We start from the raw sequence: 27,781 nt of genomic DNA, 5'->3' as shown, positions 1-27,781 counted from the left end.
CCGGCGCCCGGCCGGGGCGGGGTCTGCGGGGGCCGCGGCGGGGCGCCGCCGGCCGCCGGCGGGCCCTGGGGGAGCGGCGCAGGGCGCCGCGGGGCGCGGGATCCCGCGCCGGGGCCGGCGGGGCGGGGCGGGGCCGGGCCGGGGGCGGGGCCGGCGGCGCCGACGCGGAAGCGGCAGCAGCGCGCGCGGCCGCCGCAGGTGGACACCGCCGGGCTGGCGGCGGCGGGGTGAGCTGAGGTGAGGGGAGCGGAGCGGGGGAGCGGAGGGGAGGGGCCGCCCCGCCCCGCCCGCGAGCGGGAACGGGCCCGGCCAGGCCGCGGCGGGAGGCGGGCCGCCGCCATGGCCGGCCGGCGCCTGCCCGCCCCGCCGACCGGACCTGGCCCCCTCCCTCCCCTCCTCTCTCCCGCAGGACATGCGGCTGCCCGGGCTCTTCGGGCGGCTGAAGGCGGCGGTCGTCGCGGTGGTGCACGTGGGAGCGCTGCCAGGTAAGCGGCGGCCGGGCGGCCCGCCGAGCGCGGCGGCATCCCCCTGTCGTCAGCCCGGCTGCGGGCCCCAGCGCAGAGCCCGCTCCCCGGGAAGCCTGCCCCTTCAACCACCGCTGCGGGCCCCTCATGAAGTGCCGCAGGTTTGGGCATCTCCCCCTTCCAGCGGTAAAAGAGGCAGGAGACACTTCCATGTGGGGAGCTGGACTGAGAAGAGCCGGGTTTGGTGAGCTCTCCGCTGCTGCGTTTTGAGAGGCAATGGTTATGAAATTACGCAAATGAGCACTGGGACAGGATAGGTGTTGGGTAGAGCTCTTGCAGGTCCTGAGAGGCAAGAGGAAGCTCAGACAACAGGCAGGGTTTGTCCCACCCTGACCTCCTCATCCACCTCTCCGGGAGCTCGGGGTAAGCAGAGCTGATTACAGCTGCCGACCTTCCCCTTGACAGGCTGGTGCCCAGAGCTCACCGGGCTCCACGTTTTCCCAGAAGCAGCCTCCAGGCACTGTGGCCAGCCTTCCCCACGCTGTGAAATCAGACCATCTAACAAAATTGTCAGAGGCTCTTCACAGTCCCCATTTCAGACTCTCAGTGCCTGGCTTTAGGAGCCCAAGTATCAGAAAAGACTTTGGAGTTGATCTTAAGGGAAATTCACTGAACTCCAACAAAATCCACAGGTGTTCATTTCTGCCATGAAGCACTTATACTGAAGATCAGATACAATCAATCTTGCAGATTAGAGTTTAAGATAGCTTTAACTAATTTTGAATTGACTGGTGTTTAGCACAGGTATGCAGACTTAGAGGTCGGTCTTGCCATAGGTTGTATTGCGTGGAGCATCACTAATGCAGGATAAGCTATAATAAGTACAGGAATAACAAGCTAAGAGCAGACCTGGTGCAATAAGAGATTATAGCAGATACTCCTCAAGTTTGTTAATTAGGTTTAGGAGCTGAATGGTTACAGCAGATCTGTCAAGTTCCACTAAGGAAAGAGATGCCACTAAGGCATGTCACAAGGAAATACAGCAGCCTTTTAGCAAGTTTACCCTTTTTCCCCCCTATTTCAGTATGCCAATCCCTATAGTTACCCTACCTGAAAGCTGTTACTGTATGTGGTTTTGGGCTGTGTGTGCCCTGGGGTAAGCAGCATTATTCTTGCAGGGACACCAAGAAGTTCTCTTCCATTGACCCAGATCATTGATCAAGCTTGTCAAGAGGCAGAAGTTTACAAGGATGCTGGAGTTGTAAGTTTTGGGTTCCTTCTTCCTATGGCAGCATTTACATAAAGCTGCTTCTGCATAGCCAATATTTTAAATTGAGTCTATAATTCATCAAAAGCATCTTAAACCACATGGCTTAGGAAGATGTTTAAAACCACATCTTTTATTTCAACATAGTAAGTAGGCCTTCTAGATTACAAAACCTAAAATAAGTACCACATGCACCCGAAACAATTGAAAAAACTTACGATTCAAATTGTGCGGTTCAAGTTGCTTAAGTTAGATTACCATCAATTTCTAAGAATCAAGTCAATTTAAGGGGGGGAAAAAAAAAGGAAAGTTGACTGCAACACAGATGGTTGCTGGCATTCTAGGTATCTGGCTGTAGAATGCTTCATCATCCAGTCTGACAAGCCACTGTATTTTTAGCTCTGTACAACACTCTGGTTTCATGGAGTCATGGAGGAATGCCATGCGCACAGCTGAGGCACTGCATACCTACCTCAGTCACTCGTGGGCTGCTCAATCGCCCCACATTTGCGTTTGTACCAAAACAGCACAGATTATTCAGGGACTGAAAAAAAAAGCTTAGGCCCTTTTCTGCCCTCTTTAACCCTTCTATCCTAGCCCCCTGGCAGCAAACATGCCTGCTTTGCGCACCTAGAAGAGAAGGCCCAAAAGGCCAGCCTCAGCCAGAGGCAAGAAGAGGCAGGTACTACTGACCGAATTGCTGTTGGACCTGAAGTGGTGTAGTAATTTTCATAGGTCAGTAGATTTTAACAGGGTGTATGTCCTTTTGAAAGGTCAGATATGTTTTAAACATTTCATTGCACCTTGTCTTTGGGTGTTGATGTGCTTTTTCTTTGACCTGCTTACAGTACTATGTACATTTTCTGACATGGTAACGTGGTGTCCTAATGTCTGAGGTTTGAAAATGTCTTAAATGAATAAGTAGTCACTGCTCTGAGCTGCTGTTTTCTGCAAAACTTTACTTACAAGCCCACTGAAACCTTTTTAATGGCATAAATTAGAGTGATGCCTTACAGACTGAACAAAATTGAATATAAGAGCTTAGTCTAAATTATAGAAGAGCAAGGTCAAAATGCAAGACAAGTCACATGAAGCAGGTTATGGGCAGAGCACTAGTAAGGCTAAATTAGGAAAGAATCCCAAGAACAGAATTGTTTGAAAGGATAAACAGCAGTGCAGAAGAATGATGTTTGCATAGGCGGGCTTCAGTGCCTATGAACCAGATGAGCATGTGCAAGATGTCCACCCAGTTAGAATAATCTCTAACTGCAAGTTGTACAGAATGAGTAAGTTTTCTTCCTTTTCATGCCTGTTGAAAGAACAGGTGTGCAATAGCGCTGTATTCTGTACTGTGACTTTATATTTTGTCTTTACAGTTACAGTATCAACGTGAGGTATAATGTGATTTGATCTACATCAGAAGTAGTGGCAAGTACTAGTCTCTGTCTTCCTGTTAGAGGAAGTGGTTACACAAGTGATCTGTAACTCTTAAAGCCATTGCCCCACATTCCAGTGCTTGTTTACCCGTTTCCCTTACATACTAATTACACATTGAAACCTTTAGCAGCAGGGAGAAAACACCAAGTATGCCTAAAGGTGAGGGAGGGTACAGAAGCAGTTACTTTCACTGCTGACATGCACAAAGCTGGAACAGTTTTAAGACAAGCTTTAAAATCAGTACTAACACAAAATTTTAATTTGGGTTTTATACTTTATTGTCTTTTCACAGTTGTAATAAATTCTGCTATTCCAGGTCTAACTGGTTTAACTTTTCTCCTACTGCATTGCAGTCTCTGAACTTGAATATATTTTTAAACCTACCTTTCAGATGGGCAGATAAAGTGAATGCAGTCATTTCTCTGTACATTTGGACAAAATTAGGGCTTAAAGTTATGCTTAGTCTATTTCCTGTAGAAGTCACAAGAACATCAGTATACATTCCACACCAATCTTCATTCTAAAGGTCTGTACACAATAGTGTTACAGCAATATGACAAACAAATCCTTTAGTAATGCCATAAAGGTCAGAGATAATGAGGAGAGCTTCCATAAATATCAGTATGATTGCCTAACACTTTCTGCAATTCACTTATTTAGTTTTTCCTGGTACTGTAAGAGAAATGCAAGTTTTCATGATAGATACTTCATGAGCTTCCTGGCTTTTGCACAGAGATCATCCCTCTTCCAAACTAGCTATCCTGCTTCTGTAATGGGAATATATTTGAGTTTCCCCCTCAGTACTCCAAGGGAACTGTTAAGCTGCCTGTTTTTCTTGTGGAAGAAGAGCGAGAAACTTAAAGTTTTTTTCCACGGATGTTTCTACTGATAGTATTACCAAATACTGCCTACAGTAGCCTTTAAGAAGATATGTAACCATCTTGCTGCTACTAGACGTTTACATATTGTCTCAACTTGCTTGAATTGGTGTTAACATTTAAAAATAAAGTATATGGTCTTGCTCACTCAATATGCATTGCACTTGGAAGTAAATCCTGGTATATTCAGAAAAAGGTCTGGCACATTAGCAGCTTAACATTATAAATATGAAAGATTTGTGATATTAGAGCACAGTAATGAAAACAAGTGAGTGCTCAGTTAGGAAGCCATCTGTGCTCAAAATGTATATGCTTTGTACTTGTCTGTTGCTAAACAATGAAACTCCCTACACGAGATTTTATAAGCAGCAAGTATGAGATATTACGATCCCTCCAGTTTGTATCTGCTTTTGTTTAAGAAAAATGCAAAATATATATTCAAGTTAACTTTTATTCATTCTGATCAGCCTGGGTGATGCTTACTTTGTAGCCAGAAAATAGAGCACAAGTTCCCTCTAATTTCATTGGTATAGATCACTTTACTACTAGTTGCTGTTATCTAGCTGTAGGTACTTGAGCAGCTGACATTAAAGACAGAGATACATAAGTAAAACTATTTCTTTAAAAAAAAAATTCCAAAGTTATAAAGCTTCATTGAGTTGCAAATATTATGATGCTTCTCACCACACAAAATTTTAGGTTTGCTTCTTTTACCAATACTGTGTCTGGAGATGGCTGTTCTGATCCTCCTGACCCTTCTTTTGCCTCTGTACCTGGAAGGGTAGTTGCTAGTACATGTTTTACATTGATGTTTTTTAAAAATGAAAAGTTTCAAACTTATTACTTTTATAACTACAACGATAGCTGGAATTCAAATTACTTTAATAACAGTTGAGACAGAATAAACCAGTATTTCTGCATAGAAACATGTAGATAGTTATAACTTGGATTACAGATGTTAATATTTCAGATCTTAGCTGTATTACAATAGAATAAAAAAGCAGACAAACCTCCCCACAACTATCTCCTTTGGTGTATATGCAGGAGAACCTAAGATACCTACTTACCTGTATTAAGGCAGCAATCTCTTGCTCTGGAGGTAGAGTTTTTGGAGGAACTGCTAGGAAGCTGTGCCTAGACACAGCAAATAAATGCTCTACAAAGGCACCTGATTTCCTTTATAAGGGGCACATGACTGTGGTGGGAAAGGCTGTAGTGCACACCTGAGCCTATATAATAATGGGTATGGTGCAAAACCCCCCTTTCTTCCTGTAGGAAAGAGTAGTTGTTTTAAGCTTGTTTAAGTAGTTGTTTTAAACCTTTCTGTTAGGGGAAATGCTGGGGTTAAAGTTGCTCTAGGTAAAAGTTACATTAGGTAGATGCTGAGTTAAAGCTTGTATGATTGTTATACCTGTTGTGGTTTATAGTGTTGTGACTATTTTTGAGGCTTTTCTGCTGTGATATGTGTGCATGCAGCTGAAGTGTTTCAAGAGGTCATTTCTGTAAGTAGAATAAAGCTAAGGAAATTATTTTTCTGTATAATCAGAGAGCTATTTAAATGACCTATTTTCCAGTAGCTAACTGTGATACAAGAGGCACTTTGCACATATGTAGCACTGCAGAAGTCATTCAAAGTAAAAAGGAAATATATTTCCATTCAATGGAAAAGGAACACAAAAGGTATTTGCTAGAGTTTTATCTCATACTATCCAAATAAATTCTGCTTTGGAGAGTGTAATACAGTAGCTGTTCCCATAGACTTCTAAACTATAAACTTAAGTTCCAAGAACTTTAATTTAGCATAACTGTTTTCTTTCCACCATTTTAATGAGCTGTCTGATAGTACTGAAGTCTGTTTTATATACATATCAATTCAGTAAACACAGAAATCTGTGGTGTTACATTTTTATATAAAATATGAAAGAAAGCTTTGAGTTAATGCATCTGTAATTCAGCTCTCTGTATTGCAGAACATATGTTGTTCTTTTTTAATTAAACAAAACATAATATGCAAAAGAACATAGTCTATCGGATGGTACCAAAAGAATAACACATTATTAAAGTAATATCAAAAATATTCACTGTAACTGTGGACCTTGAGGCCATAGGAAGAGACAACTGCTGAAAAGTGAATATAGTAAGTTTAAGGCAGAAGAGAGAAATGTTGGAATCCTCCCATATGCCTGCATTTTGAACTAGAATTCAATCAGATACATTTAATGCACAGTAGTATGGCGAGGGTTTTTAATTAATTTTTAAATGAATTAATGTATGTCATGGAATAATTTGCTTTATGCAAATCCTGAGCTGTCAAAGTAGTAGCAACTCACAGAAAGCTCAGTTTCACTGTGGAATTCCTGTGGAATTCTGCCAGCCTGTTCTCCTGGTTTTTTGGCTACTAGCGTGACTCTTCAGGAGCTGAGCATCTGAAGCCCCATTCCCAGGTGCCTTTCTTCCTGCATGTCCTATTGAGGTTGATTCTTGACTGCCTGAAAGCCTGGGGCTTCTGGCTTGCAGATACTAGCTCCTTGCCCTTATGATAAGCTTGGAGTTTCCCAGATATCCAGGTTTTGGTGAAGTCTGCCAAGTAGAGCATTCTTGAGCCAAGGACCAAGGGCTTCCAGGTTTTGTGGTCTCAAGGAATTAGCTGGTTTTGAGGATTCATTGCATTTTTTGTGTTTGTTTTCTTCTGTTAAAATATTATAGTTCTACATTAATCCTTTTGCCACATACTGCTATTGACCAACTTTGCGTTCTTGCGTAGACTGACCTAGTGTATTTATGTGTACAGAGGGCAAAAGGCTAAGGGATTTCTCTTTCCGTTGGTACCACAAAGGATTCAGTAGTTGTGCCTGAGGTACAAGACCATTTGGTCAGTTCAGGTTTGTTGGAACCGTCCTGACCTCATTCCAGAGAAAACGACTAGAAGTTGGTGATTTTTTTTCATTTCTGAAAATGCTGTGGGTTTTCTGAGGACTGGTTGTCATCTTTGTCATATGGCTACCTCCCATCTCAGGTAGAGAAGTGTGGATGTTAAATTATGCATTGAATTGGACATAGAAACAAAATCAAGGACGGATGTTTTGGTTAGTTGTCATATCTGGTATTCCTTTGCTTAGTTGAGGTTTTCTTGGACTGGAATTCTGTAATTAAATGTGCTGATGAATGGCACCAAATAGTGCGTAGGTCTAATGTTGAGTGCTCATAATATTAGATCACTTTTTCCATTAATAGGTTGTGTCTTTTTGTTTTTAAGGTAGCACGTATTTTGTGTATTTAAATACTCAGCTGTAAGTCATTTGGTAAAGACAGCTGTACCCTGGTGCACTGAATGTATGTGGGTCGTGTGCTTGGACTGACCATATTGTTCCACCGGATTATTTCCATTCTCAGTTTTCCCCATCCTCCATGTTAGGTGTTCATTTATGATGTCTGTGGCTTAGCCTGTAATTCAGCTATTAAATGCTGACTGCATTTTATATACTGTCTTATCTTTTACTGCCAAAAGGGCTTCTACACTACAACAAAGATTAAAGAAGCGTTACATATGAAAGTTTTTAAAAAAGGAAACCTTTTTTTCCCCTTCCTGATTCTCTACGTTATTATTAACCAAACTTCTTTGTTTAATCTCTAGTTGTACTTCATTTTTTTCCCCCAAATGTTCTTCTTTCTGTTCTGGCTCAGTTACAATATCTTTGAAATGTAAAGCGCTAATTTTAAAGGATTAAGTTGTGTGATAAAACTCCAGAGAAAGCAGAATTTATTTTCTATATATACAATTAATTTGTCTATTAAACTTTTTGTATTTTTAGATTGAAGGTGGTGAGAAATTTCCAGCTTCTTTAATATTCTCACTGCAAATGCAAAATATCAGGCTTGAAATATGTTTCAAAGCTATACTTCTACTCTTGTTATTAGTCCTTGACAAAATTATATATGATTTGCAGTTGTTGAAAACTTTCTGGCATATACTATACAATGATTGGAAAAGTACAAGGTACCAGATAATGTACAAAGATTTTCAATAAATCGCATAAATTATATCAGCAGAGTATTTAACCATCACTCCATTGTTTGTAAGAGTATGTCCGTGTGGAGTGAGAGGCATAGTAGGTAATAAATAGCAATATCTTCCTTCAAGTAATTCTGAATCTGGAATGGGAGAAATATCAATAGTTAATACTATGGTATTAGGCACACTGTAAATAGGCACAATAATAGTAAAAAAAAAATTCCTTTATTTATCCAAAATAACACTTATTTTCTGACATTAATTGAACTGAAAATTGCCTTGATTATCTCTAAATCCTCCATTATCCAAACATACTCAATATCCTATATTCCGCTTGGATAATTGAAGTTTGACTTTACACTATTTTTAATGAGGTATAAGATTTAACTCATTCGCCTATAGTTCACATTTTAGGATGGATCAAAGGAAACCAAACTGATGAATGTATAATTAAAATCACATTTATTTCTCTTCATGATTTCCCTACAAATACCGTGCTGTTGATGAAAGCACTTTTATAAGTGGTTGTACGCATCAACACAGTTTACTGTAGATAATCCTTCCTTTGAAGGAAAACCTTTAAACTCCTGTGTCTCTTAATACAAAACAGTGTAATGGTAAACTAGCCATGTTTTTTAAGTTCCTTTTTTTCCAGTTTAGTCATATTTCTTTATAATAATCTCCGCAGGATGGCGTGATAGTAGAAAACATGCATGATCTTCCTTACACGGTGTGTCCTGGGCCTGAAGTAACGGCAGCAATGGCAGTCGTTAGTGCTGCGGTGAGACAAACCTGCCCCCGTCTCGCGCTGGGCGTCCAGATCCTGTGTGCTGCAAATCAACAGGCGATAGCCGTTGCTCTTGCTGCAGGTAATAGAAATGACTCATCAGTTATTACTGTTGTTTGCTATGGCATTTACTCTCTGCAAATTGTGCATTGTACTAACATAGATACCATGAAAAATGAGACATGAAAAGCTCACTGTACCCTGAAAAAGCAGAAATTAGATTTTGAGAAAGATGCCTGCTTGATTATAATAGATGATACTTCCGCACTGCTTCAGTAGGAGGCAGCTAAAAATCCCAGGGCCACTGCCGCAGCTTTCTAGGTGAAACCTGTCTAAATATAATGATTAGTTTAAACCTACTCATGTCTAAAAGCCACCTTTGGTGTAACTCTATTTACTTCAGTTAAATTATATTTGAGGATCAATTTAACCCACTGTGGTTAAGCATCCTGTTTCAGCATCTAATTATACGTTGTTGCTACTACTGTTATCCATTAAAACTAACTTTTTATTGCCTTTTCTAATGAATGGATGGAATGAAGCTTTTTATATAATAACAAAAAATTGAGTGTACAGCTAGCCAAACTACTTAAAATTAAATTGCATTTGGGGAAATTAAATATAAATTAATCTATCTTTATTGCATGAATCCTAGACTTGCTAACCTTTCTGCTCCTACTGCTTGCTGAATCAATTTTAGTTTTTCATATGTAACATTCCATGATTTAAAGATGGAAGCTGGTTTAATATGGAAGGCTTGTACTTCCTAAATACTTCATAAATTGAAGGTTAATGCCTGTTTTTGCCCAAATTGCATATGTAATTACAGTAAGGTTGCACATTTCTGAACGTACAAATTTTATAAACAGGCAGAATTTTGTAAGAATGCAAAACTAAAAGATGATGGTGTTAATTGAAAACCATACTTCAGGTAAAGTAACCTAGGCTAACTTATCTGCAGTGGCAGTTTTAATTATGTTGAATATGTTCTGAAAGTCTTAAATTCCTTTTTTCTTGGGGGAAATCTTGTTAGTAGATGTGTTTTGAACTCAAATTTGGTTTGAGTGCTTTAAAATCAGAAGTTGACACTTTCAAGGTATCTAGCTACTTGACAAACCGACAGAACCTAATTTTTATTGCTGCAGTAGAACCTATATGAAAACCTAAAATAAAAATACTGACAGAATCCAGTTTCAGTTTTTAGGGATTGTATGCATGTAAGATACTTGAGGTACATAGGCATTTGCAAAAATATTTACACATCTTGTTTTTAAAAGCAATAGTCAAACTGTTAGCGAGTTATGCATCCTTTTAGGAGCAAAATTGATCACTAAATAAGGGCTATAGTGTGGGAACAAGGTATTTCTCTTACTTCTCAGCAATTATTAATGAAGGAGAGAATTCCTGGAGGGCTTGGGTTTTGCTCAGCTCTACTACTGTTCTGCACTATTTGCTCTGTAACTGGAGAACACCAGCTAGGAAACGCCTGTGTTTAATGCATTTCATTGCACTTCTCTAAAAATGATTGTCTCAAGTTCACTGAACAGGAAAGCAAAAATAAAAGAAAATCACTTTAAGCAAAGCCATAGTAAAGTGAGTGCTGCTTTGTAGGTAGCAAATCTTTGAGTAGTTTTTCAGTAGCCACTTAGTAGTGACTTTAATGTCAATACAATTTTAATAGGTGGCTATTAATAAAGCAAGCCCTGTATGCTTTCACTACAAAAAATACTTGCTGAAGGTGTTTTAGCTAAAAAGCATATGTAGCATCTCCTGCTACTATGCAGTCATTTCATTTTCCCTGTGGAAACTCCTATCTTTGATAGAAATAACCGTTCTGAAGAGAACTGCACATGGAAATCCTACATGGTCTCTAGGAAGGTAATGATTTTATTTTGTAAAGGGGGGGAAAAAGTCAGCAGGTTTACAATGTAACTAGAAGGAGCTCAACATCAGCAACACGTGGTTATGCTGTTTGGCAAATAGTAACAGATGAAATTACTGAATTTTCCTAGTATATTGACAAGGTATTAGATAAATCTGAAAGTAGCAGTAATAAATCAGGTGATGAGGCATGTGAGAAGGTTGAGAATTTTTTTTCAATTTATTTTGGTTCTTTAGGGAACATTTATTTATGCAATTAGGCACCTAAAGGAAGGAATGCCAGCAAAAACGTGTTCATGCTGGGTGCTGCAGCACAGGTATGGGGCAGTGGTAGGAAAATAGTGGGGGATCTTGAGGAAAAAGGGAACCACTGTGTCTCCACTCTTCTGACAGAAACAAGCAGTTCTTCATGTTATCAAAAAACAACTACTGAGCCAAAACAGTTGTTGCCAACACCCTCCCAGCTCTAAAAGGTTATTGCAGACTGATACAGTAGTGCTGAATGCTTTGGTTCAGCGCACCGAGGGGCTTGAAGGAGGCGGTTGCCCAGAGGCATCCATCCGGCAGGCCGTGGCATCCTCCTGCCGTGGGCCTCGCGCAGAGCCCGTGTTCCCCCTCCGTCTGCCCCACAAACCAGCGTCGCTGCATCTCATCTTTTGCTTTGGCTTTTGAATTTTTTTGTTTTTGTTGAAAGCTGCCGGATTTCCCTCCGTTTATAAGGGCAGATATGGCAATGTTAGCCCACTCAAAAATTAGTGTCATTATATACACAAATAGTGGGGAAGATTCATGTCACACCTTTCCTTAATATTAAAGTCCTCTGCTGCTCAATTTTTGTACTCTAAAGGAGGCATTTTAATTTAAAATACAGTAATGTCCCTAGAGACATAGAACATAGAGACAATACACAGTAGTACAGTTTTGTATTTATATTTTTGACTGGAAGCCATCTTAATCTCAAATACTTATTCTCAGAAAAACAACCCTTCTTAACAGTTCATTTTAATGACATCCTCCAAAGACTGTATTATCTTCCTTCTTTCCTAAAATGCTCTTTGTGGAGAAGAAAGTCAGAATTTGTTTGCTAGGGTTACTTTTCAATTGGTTCATTATTAACAGGTGTACCATGTGTTTTTAGAGGTGTATAATTTCCTGTTTGTAGTTTCTGATTTAATTAACTACATCTGCTTGAGGTTGAAACAGAATGATGTATATAAGCAGGTTCCATGAGCATTTGTAGAGGAGATAAAAACACAAATGCTCCCTTATTTATTTTTGTTTAGCAAATATTACTGGTTATCATTTCTCAGTGCTCAGGAATGTCCACAATATGTTCACTAAGTCTGGGTCAGATTTAGGCATAGTGTTTGGTTTTCCTTACTTATTTACCAGTGTGTCTTGTTCCCTGAAGTTAACCATTGTGTTAATTTCATGTGTTCATGTTGTTTGTTGTTGATCTACTTCCAAATTATGTGGCTTTTCTTTTATTGAAAGTTTGCTAATTATGAAGTGCTATTCATATTAGAGGGCACTGTTGCATCTAAAGGAATTGCTCAAAAGCCCTCAGCTGCTATTTGTGTTTTTCCTTGTGTTAGTGAGGTGTTCTGCTTGGCTCTAATCTATCAGTGTAGGTCTTTGCAGAGGAGATGCAGAGCCTTTACAATACAGGCTGGTGATACTCCTTTTATTATTTTGCACATTCTGCATGCTCTCCATTACCAACGTGTAGCAGTGATTGAGAAGAAATAAATAACTGGCCCATCACTGACCTAATGGAGACAAAGTTAATGGTGAGAAGAAGGATTTCAAGAAATATTGCCATTGTGGAATGTTGGCCTGGCCATCTGCTGATCTTCAAGGCATGAAATAGTCCCCATAGCTGTATCTCTGTAGTGATGCATGTGAACATTTCTGATATTTCAGATACCCCTCCCTGTTGTATCTTGACTCCACGGAGTGGAAAACCTGGGCACATGGGCCAGAGGCAAGTTATGCTCTTGTCTTCTGGCCAGAGCTTCAGTCTGGGTGCCTGGGAGCAAGGACTGTAGGGTCTACTGTAGAGTGCAACTTTCCTACACCTGGGCGAGCCTGTGTTACACTCGTGATGAATCAGGGCTCAGTTTTTAAGTTTATCTTCTCTAATCTCATAAACTTAGAATAGAATAGTTCAGTTGGAAGGGACTTAAAATAATCACCTAGTCCAACTGCTTCACCTGACTGTGAAACTGCCTTTTTTTCTTTTAAGGATCATGTTACTGAAATCCCATTTCTGAATTAGTCATCATCACTGATAATGACACAGTTGGTAGCTGATTAAGTGAGGCTTCATCAGAAGATATCCCAGGTCCCCACAGATCTCCATTTATAAATACAGCTTTGCTGCCTGAGACCCTTCCTTTCCCTCACCCACCAGCAGAGAGATCCTCCATGGGAATCACTTGCTACAGCCCATGATACTGTTTAAGGTGGGATAGAATTGGGCAGAATTGTGTACTGCTTTTTTGTTTTCCTTTTTAACTGCCACCATATCAATGCCAGGGGCGGGGGGGAGGCAGCTAGGCTCAGAACTGCAGCAGGGGTGTGCATGCCTTGGGAGCATCCACAGGTGCTGTGGAGCAAGGCAGTGAGCGCTGCGGACTCTGCTGGAGACGCTTCTCCCAGGCCTGCAATTCCTGCTGAGCTTGGAAGGATCTGCTGCAAGATGATGTCCTGAGAAGTAAAGGGTCTTTGCAGCACGGAGACTGTATGCCTCTAGCATCAATAGCAGGCAAAGTCAATACTCCCCTTGAGTTTCCATTTTCAGCACAAAATCAGTCTTTCAGATTCTTTTTGAATTAGGAAGGCAAGAAGAGCTGGGAGCCAGGATTTACTGTGCGTATAAAACCAGATCTCGCCAGTAAAGTTACCTGCAGCATCTTGCCTTTGTGACAAGGCAAAGATGTTTGCCTGAAGTCCAAAATTCAGCAGCAACCAGGAGCTGCTGCTTTGCAGAGGCTAGATCCCATTTCTGTGAAAGCAGTAAATCCTAGCTCCCAGCTCCTTTTCATTTTATAACTCAGGGAAGGAACATACCTGAGAAAGGGCTTCTCAATGGTTGCATCCAGTTCACTGTTTTGTGGTGTTAAAATGTAGTGATATGCGCATTTGCAGCATTTAAGATGGATAAAATAAAAGCACTGTTTCCTCCATCAACTCAGTCTTGCAATATTTTCTCACACAGCAGAAGTGTTTCATTCTCATTTTTTTCCTTTTAATCGCAAATTATCATGGGAAGGAAAGGAAAAAAAATAAAGCTTTTCTCTACAATTAATAGACCTCCACAGCTGCTTAGGTAAAGCTGTGTAAGTAGGATTAAAGTAAGTGGAGTAACACTAACTTCTGAAAAGGAGACAAGCCCTAGTTCCTTGAACAGGCCCTGCAGCAGCTTGATTCCATGCTCTTAATATAGTCTTGGAAGTTCTGTTTATTAGGTCTCATTGGAAATTTCCTTTTCTTGTTTTCCAGTGAGATTACAAAATTTTTTTGTTCCCATATAAGTCAGAAATGGGACTGCCTATTAACTGTTCAACGGCTATTACTTTTCAACTTGCCAAATATGAATGTAAGCAATAGTATCATTCTCACAATTTTATGAGCGTAAAAATGAATTCATTAGTGGAATCTGATTATGGCTTCATAAAACAGAAGGGTAATGATTTGGTGCCTGCACCTATTACAGTTGGTTAAAATTTGTATTTTCATAACCCCCAAAAACCCAGATAGAGAGTGCAGCCTTGTTAAACTAAGTACAATCCTAATGTTTAGGAGAAAGTCTTAAATTACTAAGTTAAGGAAATGCAAACCAAACATCAACAAACAACATGTAAGCAGTGACTTCAATGAATGTAATTATTGAATGAATAGCCCCTGTCCTGAGTTAGATGTTATGATTGCTGTGAAAATGTAATATATCTCTGGACTCTTCGATAGTCTTACGATTAGAGGAGAAGTAATTTTTCTTATTTATCTCTGAATGGTACTGTAAACTTGGGTGATTTAAATAGAACCTACAGCTTTTGTTCCTAGATGCAGAAATCCCAATCTAGCTATTTGCACTGTGTTTATTACCCAAAGTCTACTAGCACCTGTAACTATACTTGTGGCGCACTCTTGTCTTTGGATCCTGAGAATACTCCATGCTTTTCACCCGCTAATCTCAAGGCACAGGACAGCTCCTATGTGATTTGGCATCCATCTCTGATGTTCTTGTTAGCTGGAGTCTGTGTTGCTAAGCAATACAGGCTCTTCTCTATCAGGCATAAGCTTCTGTTTCTGCAACTTCAGGGCTTTTGGAATGAAACTGAAATTTTAAAATAAACAGGCACCTTGTCATTTGGTAAATACATTTTAAAGATCGTTTATGTTTATATTTGAAATGTGTTAAGGTGAGGCCTCTGTTGCCTATGCAGTTCTCTGGAGGGTGGGATTGCATCCTTGATGGCTGCTTCCACGTGCGTTGGTTTCCTTGGTACGATGTCGGCTCCAATTAAATGTGCAGCTGACTCCAAAGCTGGAGCAGCAGCAGAGCTTCAGAAGGGCCGGGAAGAGACCTCTAAAGTAAACTGGAAGAACAGCAAAAGCTGCACAGGATGAGTGCAGAGCTTTTACACGTATGTTAAGTGACAGGTGAAATAAACTTCAAGGCTATGAAAGACTGGAGAGAAGAGGGGAATACAATAAGGGAGTCAGAATTCAATCTTGTGCCTCACAGCTGTGGGCTTATTACACCATGGCCCAAGGCATCAGTATTTCAACACAGGTATTTCAAGGCCATGTGGGGGGTCCCTGAGAGTAGGTGAATGGCCTGTGTGAAGTCATTGCTATTGGTAATCTTCCTCTTAAGCATCCATCCCATAAAACCTTCCTAGTGCAAAAAATGAATTAATATGGTGGAAACTGTGTTGCTAAGACATGGTAGAGTTGATGGTCGGAGTAAGTTTGGAGTAGAGTGGAAAATGTTTCACTCTTCCCAAACCTTATCTTTTTGTACCTTTGGCACAGCTCTAGAAGTAATTTGTTGATGTGCTGCTGTGTAGAAAACACAAGCTACGTTCAGATGGACAGTCAAACAAGTATATAATGTGTCACAGGCTGTGTTTTCTTGCCTAATTTCCTGAGGAAAGAAGACTTAGTGCTGTTCCTCTGTCTATGTCCACGTCTCTCTCTGTGTCCACGTCCTTGATGCTTTTTGACCTGATGGCCAACTTCAGGCATATTTAACAGGGGAATAGATGTTGGGAAAGAAGTAATACAGTCCAAGAGTATCTGGAAAGAGGGGAGAGACCCAAACTAATGAGCCTTTTTGAAGAGAAGACACATCATTAGGACAAAGGGGCTGTGTTTTGACCTACCTGCTCCTCTGTCGGCACGTGCCCAGGGTGTGCAGCTGCCTGTCAGGACGGGAACAAACTGATAGGGGCTGAGAAAGAGAAGGGAACCATGGGGATAGGGAGAAAACTGGTGGGCTCTATGGGAGAGAAGGGAGTTGAAGGTAGTAAGGTGGATGGAAGAAGTCAGAGAGACTATGGGTGAAAATAAAGAATGTCAAACTTAAATATGCGGATAAGCAAGGTTGGTTAGTCCTAGAGCATATGGAACAACTTCTGTTGGGATCGAATCAGAGGGGCAGTAAAGTGGAGTTTTATTTGGTTTTAGTCTGTTTTGGTTTTCAGTCTTCAGTTTTAGCTAAGATATTGCTAATTTTTTTTTTCAGGTCTTGATTTTATCCGGGCTGAAGGGTTTGTGTTTTCTCATGTTGCTGATGAAGGGATTATAAATGCCTGTGCAGGTAACCTGCTACGATACAGAAAACAAGTTGGAGCAGAGAACATTCAGATTTTTGCTGATATTAAAAAGAAACATAGGTAAATACAAGCAATATTTTATGCAAATAGGAATGTAATAATGATCTTATATTTTTCTCCCTTTTCTGATTTTTTTTTTTAATGCCTATTTAGTATCAGGAAAGTTAATGATATAGGCAGAACTTTATTGTTCAAGCAAGGTCTTGCAGTGCTATTAGGGGATATGTTTAAAAATAAATTTGCACCTGTAAGCTGCAGGTTGCTGCATCTGTGAAGTTTGCAGTTGTTTAACCTTCAAGATTTATAAATGTAGACTGTAAAAGTTTTGCATCTGGTATTAGGTTAGATTTTGTATACTTTTATATATGCCTATTAGGTTTAAAGAAATTTTGTTTCTGGAGGCTAGGCATCTAAGGTTATTTTTAATTATGCAGGCAGTTGCCATATAAAAGCATCCAAATCATAATATTTTGGCATTTTAAAAAGCTATTCTCTTTCTTCTCCTTCCTGCCAATAATACTGGTTTCTTCTACTTAAATCAGTGCTGTCTATGTACAGATTATGTTCTATGATTATCAAACAGAAGGAACTTATGACAGATGAATCCAGTTTCGTTTCTGCTGATACTTTATCATAACTGTCACATGGTACTTTCAGCTATTTAGATGTCACTCTGGTTTTTTTTTTCCCCAGAAGAACTGCTCAAGTGTTATGTATTATACATGCTAAATAACCTAATTAAAATGTTTGTGTGTAGTATGGGGGTAATCATGAGAATAACCAAGTCTGGAAGATCTTAAATACCTAATAAACAGGTGATAAATTTCAAAATAGAAAGGAAACAATGCAGCGTGTTCAAATTAAGCTTTTAAGGTCCTTTCAGAGTGGTTTCTTTCTAATGATTTCTTTGTGTGTATATATATAAATAAAAATACATTGCATTAGACTTTTTTATAAAAAATTGATTGCATCGTGATTTTTTTTCTTTGTCTTGACAATTGATGAATTGATATTTGGATTATACTTCCTGTTGTTCAAAGGGTTTGCTTTTTAAGAAAGGAAAAGAGGTTTTTATTTCAGGCAGATTCATAAGCTGAGAAGGAAACGTTAAAGGACTTGTTGGTTGAGTCTTTTAATGTACAAAAATATGCCTGCCACTGAAAGCTGCTAGCCTCCTGTTCTTTAAATGGGGAGAAACTATTTTTGTAGTTTACTTGCTATGTTACGCTACGCTCCACGTGCTAGTTTTAGAGTGCCTATTACTCCTAAGCCCTGTTTCAACCTCATTGTATGTGTTAGGTACTTAGGCCTGCCTTTCTCCAGCTGCAGAAAGGGAGTGAGTGTGCTTCCTTTTGCATCCATTGCAATGAGTGGAACGCACTGCACACATGTGCTGCCTCCGAATATGGCCAGAGCGTGCCCCCCGCCCCAAGAGAGTTGTCCATTCAGGCTGATCCAGGAAAGAGGTTGGCCATAGCCATTGTTTTCTACTTAAATGGAAGTATCGAAACAACACAGTCAGGTGTTAAACCAGCAATGGCTGGAATTCTTTCAAAGTTTAGAACCATTTAAATTAAAACCTGCTATTGCTATAGGTTTCAGACAAAGTGCATCACCGATATATCAGAGACTGCTGTTGAAAAGCTAGGTTGCAGGTAATTGATGTTTGTAGCTGCTGTGTAAGATGATTCCTATGGTTATATCATAGGTAATAACTATACTTGCTGTTAGTTGGACTTCGTGAAATGAAGTGGAGGGTGTTAGTTCTGTTCTAGGCAACAGAATCTGATTATGAATGACTGCACATCCACAACTCCCACTTGAAGTCAGAGAGCTGTGTGTGCTCAACATTTCTGAAATACAGGTGCTCGGTATGTAAGCGGCTGTCTCAATTGACAGTTCACACTTAGCAATCACTCTTTAGAGACAGGAGACCCAGAGCAATAGACCATCAATTACGGTTCCCTGATGGAAAAGGTTGGGTTTTTTCCTCTTGTTCGTATTGCAATTTTACTTCACATTTTAAAACAGGACACTTCCCCTCTCTCCAAAGCCTGCCTTTGGTTGTTCTGACAGCGGGGAAGATGAAGAAACGCAGTCTAAACATTCAACAAGATGGATAACAAATGTGTGTGCCGACAGTAACCACAGGGTACGTTCCTGCTGTTTACAGTGCTCACGCTCTGACGGCAGATGTCAGCGTGGCCGAGACCGCGTCGGCTGCCGAGCTCTTCCTGGCCGATGGGGTTGTACTGACTGGCACGGCGACTGGATTGCCCGCAGATCCTCAGGAGCTGAAAGGTGAGAGCTGTCGTACGAAGGTCGGACAACAGGCAGTGAATCAGCCTCTGGATTAATGTAGAAAGAAATCTATGCATCCGCTGTTCCTTAAGGAAAAAAAAAAGAGGGAAGAAAGGAAACTCTCACTGTAGGGTTTGATTTGATACAGCAGAACTAATGTGATTGAGGTGCTATTCAGATTGGCTGTCATATGTTTCTAAGCAACAATTTGGCGGGACAAAAATGAAAATTATTTCAAGCTTTTATAACAGTGAATGATGCTGAGGCTTCAATGAAAAGAAATGTAAAAAAAGTACGTAAAATATGCAAAAAACCAACTGTTCCATTTCTAAAAAGTCTTAATGTAACAAAAAGCTACTTTATAGCCTTATTAGAAAACTAACTATAAATCTTTCCACTGAAGAGTGAAGCATTTTTATCTTTCACAGTGAAAATGGAAGTCCTGCAAGGAAAGAGGCATTTTGATAAGGCAACATTCCAAACAGAGGAATATCAGGGAAAATACTGCTTATAAGATTTTCAGAAAGAATACAAGTTCATTGGTAGATAGAAAGATATTACATCAAAATAGTTTTTAAATGGTGTGGACTTTTTATCCAGGGAGAGTCATTTGACCTATGAGCTCTGACCTTTGCAAAAGTTTTATATGATTCTTCATATTTTTGTATTGGCATAAGTTTGGGCTGTCTTCATGAAAATGGATTGCTCCCATGCTAGAATTAAAGTTCTATCGTGGGGGCATTCGATTTTCATCATTAATTTTAATTTAGATTAATGGCTTCAATTTGAGGGTCTCACTACATAAAATAGAATGTGTATTTTTTTTAGGTTTTATTTTTGCCGGCATGCTTAAACTTAGCATGTTTTGAAGTTCCAGTGCAGAGTGAATTGTGTTCAACTTACGTTAGCTGATGAGGGTGAAAGCCATGCTTTACTTGCCATAGATACCTGGACCTCAAACATCTTTTGAAATAATATGAAATCATTCAGTGTTTTCAGGGTTTTACCTATATCATACATGCTTAACAGCATTTAAAATGAATGTTGAACTTGTCAAAATGGGTTTTTATTTCATACATATTAAACTTTTTGCCAAATAGCTTATAAATTACTATGCTTAAATCACCAATGTTAAAAAGAAAATGATGGTTTTGTGTGAATATTGAACTCTTGAATTAGTTGGGTCTTTTGGTACAGTAAACTAGAAATGATACATGGAACAGGTGACCCTGAAAACTAGACATATTTTCGAGACTGCAAAATTTCGTTAATCTAGAGCTCCATCCCTGCCTGCAATTAATGTCTCCACCACCCTTAATGCAGATTAAATAATAATAAAAACAATTTGATAAGTCTCAGGGCAAAATCCTATGTTAAATTCTGCTTTCACTTATGCATGTGCAACCTCCATTGATTTCCTGCATCGGAGAGCAAAACCTGACCTCTAGGCCCATAGGTTTTTTTTCACAGGACTCCAACCAGACAGCACCATGGCTTCTGCTTTTCTTTCATGTGAACAAACAAGTCAGTCTCTGTCTTGGTCTCTTTCTGGGTCCAAAGAACAAAATGAATCAGAGTTGGCAGCTGTAATGAAGTACACATATTAATTTTGTGTTTGGATTTCTGTTATGAAAGCAAGAATCTGTGGATCATGGATTTATTTTACTTAAGTCACAGGATTTTGGACATTAGCAGGCCCTCTTATAAGAAGGATGTTGACTTAAAACAGTTAAGATAAGAACTTAAAAATCAGTATTCCAGGGTATAAGGAAATGACAAATTAGGCATATCTATGTCAGCAGATTCTTAAAAGGAATCAGATATACAGTCTACAAAGTTGGTGTTGATGTTAGTGAAATTTTGCATTTCACGAATTTATGCAGCCCTGGAAGTGCTGTATTATGATGATACACACAATTGGGCACCTTTCATCACACTGCAAAGCATCTCTTGAAAGCAGAACCAAGAGACGGATGAGATTTTTGTCATGTCTTTTTTTCAGCTTTGTTGTGCAGTAATATAGAAGTGGTTTTGCCTTTGTGTTTCTGTGTTGAATTGACTGATTTGTGATGGGGTGTGGGAAATGAGTGTTTCCCTGTCAAGCCAGAGAACTGCGTTCAGTAGAGTTTTGTTTGTAGTTTGTGTCGCTGCCTTCTCGTAGGCAACCATCAGCATCGCTCCTCGCCGCGGCTGGCAGGCTTTGTGCTGGGGCTCTCTGGGCGTACCGGGCACCAGTGGTCGACGGAGTACAAGGTCTAAAAATCAGACTTCAGATTACTAAGGAGCAGGAATTATAGCTGAGTATTTTGAATTACAATTAATTTATTTAATAAACCATATTTTCATTTAAGATGTTATAGGATTTTGTTCCAGTTTGCTACATTATGAAACGTACTTTGGTTGGAGAGTGAATCTATCAGGTTTTCTTTTGGGTGTAACTGCTGAAATACCTGCTCCACATCCAGGCTGTATTTTAAGTGATCAAAGCTTTGTATAATGACTGCTTAGTTATCTGTGTTGAACCAGTGAAAATAGGGTACATCATGAAACTCAACAGCTGGCTGTGACTGTCACCTCCTCAGTTATTGTTCATAAAAGGGACATCAAGACTGATTCACCCTCTCACCTTTTGATGGTACATTTAGGTCAAAATAGAGGCTGCTGCCTTTGCAATACCCTCATAGAGATAAACAGGAGATGTGAGTCTCTGATCTTTACTTTTTATAAGCCCTAGATTTAATGACAGAGAAAAAGTCATTTGAATTAAAAAACTAAAATGTGTTACAGTGGAGCATTACCATAAACACAGTGTTGTGTATGGTACTGCACACTGCAGTGATCACTGCGTATGAAAAAGCTGTTAAAGAAGAGTAGTCGAGCAAGTTATTGGCACAGCGGTGCTTATTTTTACACTGCTCTTCGCCATTGTTTTCAAGCTAGAAGCATTTGGCCTTTATTTCATGTAACTTGTGCATACCATAGTTCAAATGCTTTCATTGTGCTTTGCAACCAAGCACTATTTCATTTGATTTTATTGAAGACATGTCTGCAGATGAACTGTCACAAGAAAGAGCACAGTGCCCTCTAGTTACAGTTTATTGAAATAGAGAAATGTGCAAGTTGTGTAAACTTCAGGATCTTGTTACTATAACATCACAAAATTGTCTCCTTTTCTCTTTGTGTCAAAAAAAATATAATCAGGAGAAGAAAGCTGAGAGAGATTTAAAGCAAAGCTCTGTGTTTAGAGACGTCTTGACAGTGACTGAACATTGCCATGCAAAAGCATACCTCACCGCTGTTGCTTTATTTTCTTTTACAAGTTAGAATTTGTATTAACACAGCCAATAGACAAATCACCTTCTACTAATCAACTTCAGGCCTTGATGTGCTTGGAAATGACTTAAAAAGTAGCATCTGTAGCATACGTAATTAGGTAACCCAGTCTCATTGCAGACTGAGCGTTCCCATTGCCGTTCTTCACATTGTCAATCTAAATAAATCTCCAGCACAGGAGATGTGTGTGGACTCTGTGTGTCATGTACGGAACACAGCAGGAGTTGGATACCTTGCTACTTTGGGGAGCTTTGGGGTTTTTTGTAGTTTCACAGCAGTCTCAGGTTTCACTGGTTTTTACTCATTGCCTAGTAGGACTAAGCTACTGTCTTACACCCTTGTGATCGTGCTCTGTTTAATTATTTGGCTCTTCATTTTTCCTGCTGATGTGAAATAATTGTAAAACAACTACCTGCTAATGTGCCTCACGCACTTGTTGTAAAAACAAATATTGACTTGGAATGCAGTTCCTCTGGGAATACAGTAAAGTATTGTTGCACAAATCTCCGGTCAGTTGTAGCACCTTAATTATGCATTGCTATCTATGTAAAGGAGATACGATATTTCCAAGAGCACGTAGATACTATATAAATAAAATTCTGATTTTTCTATAACAGGATTTTAGTAATAATGTTATAAATAACTAAAAATGAACTATTTTGTTACTGTAAGCAGGATGATTATAAGAATATAAAATATGTGTAGAAATAACTATCGTTTTAATCATATATGCATGATCCATCTGATTTGTTTAAAATTTTCAATAAGGATTGTGTGGAATGGTTTTATTTTTGTGTTAGAATGTTTGTAAGAAGGAGTTACTGTTCCTAGATGGAAAAATGGTAGGGCATGTAACCTAAAAAGAGATTCAAGAGCATTTTAATTGATCCCCTTTCTTTGGTGAAGTAGGAAGGTGATAAATAATTAGTCTTCCCTGAAGCATAATTAATAAGTTAGGCTTCTGATGAAACTTCATTTTAACAGTGTTTTGAAGCAGACTTTTATATGTTGCATATATGCTTTCCCTAGTTACTTCAAGCCCTAACCATCTTACATCAGCTTATCACCAATTAAAGCAATTTATATGTTTTTACAGGTCAGAAATAATGCCTCACAACATTTCTCTAAGTAAGGGGTGAAGCATCCAGTCCTGTGAGTGATTCTTAGGATGGTCAGTTTGAAATGAAAGGATGAGAAGGATGCTTAGTAATTTTTGAACTGAGATTTTTAAATTTTTTTTTTCCAGAGTTAGTACTGACCCAAGTTCTGCAGAAAATACTCTAATAACCTTTTATTTATCTATGGGGAACCTTTCCATGGTCAAAACAGCCATCCCCTTTTGTTTTCATTCTAAAAAAAGCGAATTACGGTAACTGAGCCATAGATCAGTTTCTGCACAGTCAGGTCTGTCAGAATGCATGCATTTCACAGTGAACGTGATCACCTGAACCACGGACTGAAATCCATCCCTGTGTGTAAGGGATGAAGGGCATCTGTAATATTTTGAGCCCTGTTTTGACGTTTTGTCTGTTTTTTCTCCTTTTGGAGCCAGGTAAAGGGTCAGATAATTAATTAACACGTACTGTATATAGAAAAAAAAAAACGGGTTTTTGGTTCCATTGCCATTCATAGAAAGAGAAGTAGTCTTTATTAGTACTATCTTCCGCTTTCTGGTAAACTCACTGGAGCTATCAGTGTAGACTATATGACCACTGCTTGCTTTCCTACTTCCAAGTCCTGAAATTTATCATGAAGTGGAGAGCATGTTCCTTTTCCGTTCCCTGTGAATAAGGCCCTTCTTGTTTCTTCACTGAAGATCTTCTAGTAGTTGTCAACATAGCATAAATGCATCAAGGAGACCTGGCAGAAATACACACCAGTCCAACTACTGTTATTGTGATTTAAACCGATGACTGAAGAATTGTAATGAGCACAGCTCTGCTGAATAGTTCTGCCACTGTAATGATCTCACCAGACTTGCAAAAAAGAATCTGAGCTGATACAATGAATGGAAACAGGAATGGCATCGCATCTTATTCTTGTAGCTGTATTTTGATTACTTCATGGAAAGATTGGGGGAGGTGATTAAGGTGAGGGAAATCGCGAACACAGTTAAGACTCCACATGGGGCATGGCAGCCCACCTGGTCACTCCAGCATCAGCAAATCCTTCATCAAGGCAATGGACCTGGTTTGCCTGGAATCTATACTGGGTGCTACTGCAACACAGTAGTAAACGATAGCTCCTTTCCACGTATGTGTAGTACCTCATGGTCTGGTGCTGCTGTGCAAAAACTTTCTGCATCTAGCATCTCTTCTTACCAGGGATGTGGAATAAAAATGAATTTGAGATAATATAGTAAAATGCAGTACATTCTCTGCCAGCCAATTCAGTTTAATCTTGCTTAAATCTTGTTCCTTGAGAATAAAGAGGGGTACAGGTATGGTACCAAGACCCAACTTTCATATCTTCCATAGCACTGAAACCGTCCTCTGATATGCGGCCAGGAATATTCTTCTGCAGCGTTTCATACAACAACAGAATGCAAAATGAAATTTTGCAAAGTGAGATTTTTCTTAACAGCTGTTCAGAGCTAAAGATGTTTTTTTCTAGAGAAGTTGTTTCATTCTATAGTAGAAGTAAGAAATACCGTGATCATGAGTTTCTTGATACTTGCCTTTCTTTATTGTTGAAAAACTACGCCAATTAGAGTCGTGATAGAGTTTCAAAGATGGGACTTAACCCTAATTTTGGTTTTCTTCTCTTCAGAGGTTAAACATGCTGTGAAGATTCCTGTGCTGATTGGGTCTGGAGTGACTCTGGAGAATGTGAGGAATTACTTGGATGCGAACGCTTTAATAATTGGTTCGTATTTCAAGACAGAAGGTTATTGGGCAAATGGTGTTGATCCTGACCGAGTAAAGAAATTTATGGAACACATAAGTAAACTGAGAGAATGAGTGTGTCAGCAAACAGTATTTTTTTGTGTGTGTGTATAACTGCAGTATGATACATTGTATAGAGTTAAAGCACAAATGTGTGCTTGAATGGCTAATAACATTAAATGGAAATGCACATCATCTCCATAACTAGCTGGGAAACATGGTGACACTTTACAACAAACTGGTGCTCTGGTGTTTGTTTCTAGGCAGCACATTTCTGCCACACTCAAAGCCATTGTCAATGCAAAACCAACTCTCCAAAGTTGGTTTTTTCTCTGAAAAACCATTCTCTCCTATAAGTAAAATGCTTATGGAGTTTAAGAATTTGTAGTAAATATTCATCACAGGTGAGCTGAGTTTTGTTTTGTCTGTGAGTACAATAGGATTGCACTAAGTTTACAGCTAAGAGTATTGTAAATTGGACAAGTTAATTAGCCTTTCAGTTTCCCCATCTGTAAAATGATGATAATAGTACCTACATCACACAGGGGTTGTAAGACATAATAAATGGATGAACGTACAACACTTTCATCTCCTCAAATGAAGGGTTCTGTTAAAGTTCAAGATCATTATTTTTTCATTAGAATTGTGCATTTATTACAAAAATGTAATAATTGTATACTATACAAAAACTTAAGATAATTGGGAAATTGATTTACTTACAATACTTACTAGAGAATAAATGTAAATATTTAATTACAAGTAGAGTTGGAATTTAGTCAAAATCTTTTTTGCAAGAATTGCAAATTTTAATAAAGGTTTATTGTTATTTTTCAGCAAGCTCCTATAGCTTTGTACCTCTCCAGACTAGAATTAGTGATGTTAAAAACTGCCAGGTTCCTTCCAATACACAAGGTGTAATTATGATTGAAACCTTTCTACCAAATCTGACAGGTAAACACAGGATTTTCATTTTTCCTGTAAAACGTAGAGGAAAAATATGACAGTCTCACTGTGTATGTTGTAAGAGATTACCCTTGAATTTGATCTTTTAGCTCTAAGGAAGTTTAAAATAACCCAAAGAATACCTGTTATGTCATGGCTGTATAAATGTGGGCTTATGTTTTCATTCCTTGGGACTGGGAGCTAAGTTTGTCCCCTGGGATCTCTCTCTGTCTTTCCTTGACATCTATGCATCAGGCTTCTGCTGATGCTACTGAAAGTTATATTGTAGATATCAAAGCAAGTACACAAACACATTTTTTGTGTCAGCTGGCAGAGTGCCCATGCTTCTCTGACCAAAAGATGCATCCTCCTTCCAAAGGCAAAAAGATTTTCAAGAAATTTAGTTTCATTAACATAATGGTGATTCCAGAACATCACAGCATGAGATTAAGTCTTCTGACATTTCTTTTTTCTTGACTAGTCTGTCTCCCACATGACTCCCATCAAAAGCAGTGAAATGTCTTTGTGTGCTGACCTCCTGGAAAAGAAATTCTTTAGACTCTATGACAACCTTGGCATTCTTCTGCTTTTCTCCCTTTTCCTCCTAAATATGCTGACAAAGTTTCAATGCATAGAAATCCTTCCAGGTGCCTGTTTATTGTGGCTGGCGCTACTTTTTCAAAGTCCACATTTACACAGGCGCTTTAATCTGCCACGTGTTTGGACTTCCATCAAAACGAACAGTTCTGTCCCAACCACTTGTCCCCACCGTTTCTCTTGTGCCAGCAGTAGCGTTCATGTGGCCTGACAGGGGTCAGGAAGCTGATTCTAGCTGAAAGCTAACCCAGTCTTGTACCAGCCACGCTCGGGGGCACGGGGCGGGAGGGATTTAGGTCACCTTCCTCATTCCTTGCACCTGCAGCTCTAACTCCAAGCTGCTGGTATGGGCAGTGCAGAATTATTTGAGGATCATGAAGATGTCTTCCACACACTCATTCACCCACAGCATATTTACCAGGTAAAGCACTGATCTGGTTTAGTTCTTTAAGTTGTTCTTTAAGTTCTTAGCCTGAGTAATGAATTCTGTCTTACGTTCTCTTTATTGTGAAAAACACCACATTAAATAAAAAAGAATGAATTCAGGTAACAGTAATATCGGTGTGCTTAAATCAGTACATATTTTTCACCTTTGTGTATTTAGGACTGTTTTCAGGCCTTTCACAAGTTGTATATATTTGCATACAGCATTGCACAGAAGATTTAATGATGGTTGTCCCAACAGGTATTTCTAATACAATCGTTACCAAGTTTGAAAGTTATTTTCAGTAAACCTATAAGCTAGGAAGGCTGACATGTAAGCAATGAGCACTAGCCATAAGAAGAGTAAACATCTTCAAGTAGTCAGCTGAAAACTACAACCGATACACTGATAAGGATTGTTCAGTGATGATAACTATGTTTAAAGAAACTGATTACAGTTGCCAAAAGTCACATTCATCACTGTGAGTGTGAAAATATAACGTGTTACCAGCATGTTTCTTGAATTGGTTTCTACTCATTCACATCCTAAAAACTCAGAAGTGACTGGGACTCGAATGGTTTTTCACCTGAATAAAAGGGGTGGTAAGTGAGAACTACTTCAATGCTGTATGCAAGGTCTAAATGAAGTAATGTCATACACAGTCGTCTTTGTAAGACAAAACCCCTGATGAGTTGGCATAATACTCATAACATGTAACGAACACTGTAGA

At 39.3% G+C, this 27,781-nt stretch overlaps 2 protein-coding genes across 6 annotated transcripts in view; both read left to right on the top strand.

Annotated features, from left to right (window-relative positions):
* Positions 1-146: 146 nt before the first annotated feature.
* On the top strand, positions 147-27,166 carry LOC142087253 (uncharacterized protein F13E9.13, mitochondrial-like). 3 transcript variants are annotated; one of them, XM_075161279.1, is made up of 8 exons: positions 147-237; positions 410-485; positions 1,643-1,725; positions 8,747-8,927; positions 16,479-16,629; positions 18,743-18,870; positions 24,973-25,068; positions 25,923-27,166. In XM_075161279.1, exons 2-8 carry the CDS (start codon positions 413-415, stop codon positions 26,087-26,089), a joined length of 879 nt encoding a protein of 292 aa, XP_075017380.1. In that variant the 5' UTR covers positions 147-237; positions 410-412; the 3' UTR covers positions 26,090-27,166. The 3 variants fall into 3 exon arrangements, with proteins under 3 accessions (XP_075017380.1, XP_075017383.1, XP_075017382.1); XM_075161281.1 differs by having other exon boundaries at positions 204-227; XM_075161282.1 differs by lacking the exon at positions 25,923-27,166 and having other exon boundaries at positions 24,973-25,921.
* The window catches only part of C12H19orf12 (chromosome 12 C19orf12 homolog), a 40,712-nt gene continuing 31,713 nt past the window's right edge, over positions 18,783-27,781 (top strand). For 2 of the 3 annotated variants that reach the window (XR_012675395.1, XM_075161283.1), the window contains exon 1: positions 18,783-18,870. The gene's annotated coding sequence lies outside the window, so the exon portion shown is untranslated. Of the gene's footprint in view, positions 18,871-24,991; positions 25,069-27,781 lie in introns of those variants that run through there. The other variant, XM_075161285.1, reaches the window with a different exon arrangement.

Source organism: Calonectris borealis, chromosome 12 (assembly GCF_964195595.1).
Source record: "Calonectris borealis chromosome 12, bCalBor7.hap1.2, whole genome shotgun sequence".
NCBI classification, from domain to species: Eukaryota; Metazoa; Chordata; class Aves; order Procellariiformes; family Procellariidae; genus Calonectris; species Calonectris borealis.
Note: the sequence above shows the minus strand (reverse complement) of the source record. Positions and strands in the feature narration are given on the sequence as shown.

Coding starts and splice junctions, on each gene's coding strand:
- LOC142087253 (XM_075161279.1), top strand. CDS start 413: ATGCGGCTGCCCGGGCTCTTCGGGCGGCTGAAGGCGGCGGTCGTCGCG. Junction 1,726..8,746: donor TTTACAAGGATGCTGGAGTT/GTAAGTTTTGGG, acceptor TAATCTCCGCAG/GATGGCGTGATAGTAGAAAA. Junction 16,630..18,742: donor GATATTAAAAAGAAACATAG/GTAAATACAAGC, acceptor TGCTGTTTACAG/TGCTCACGCTCTGACGGCAG.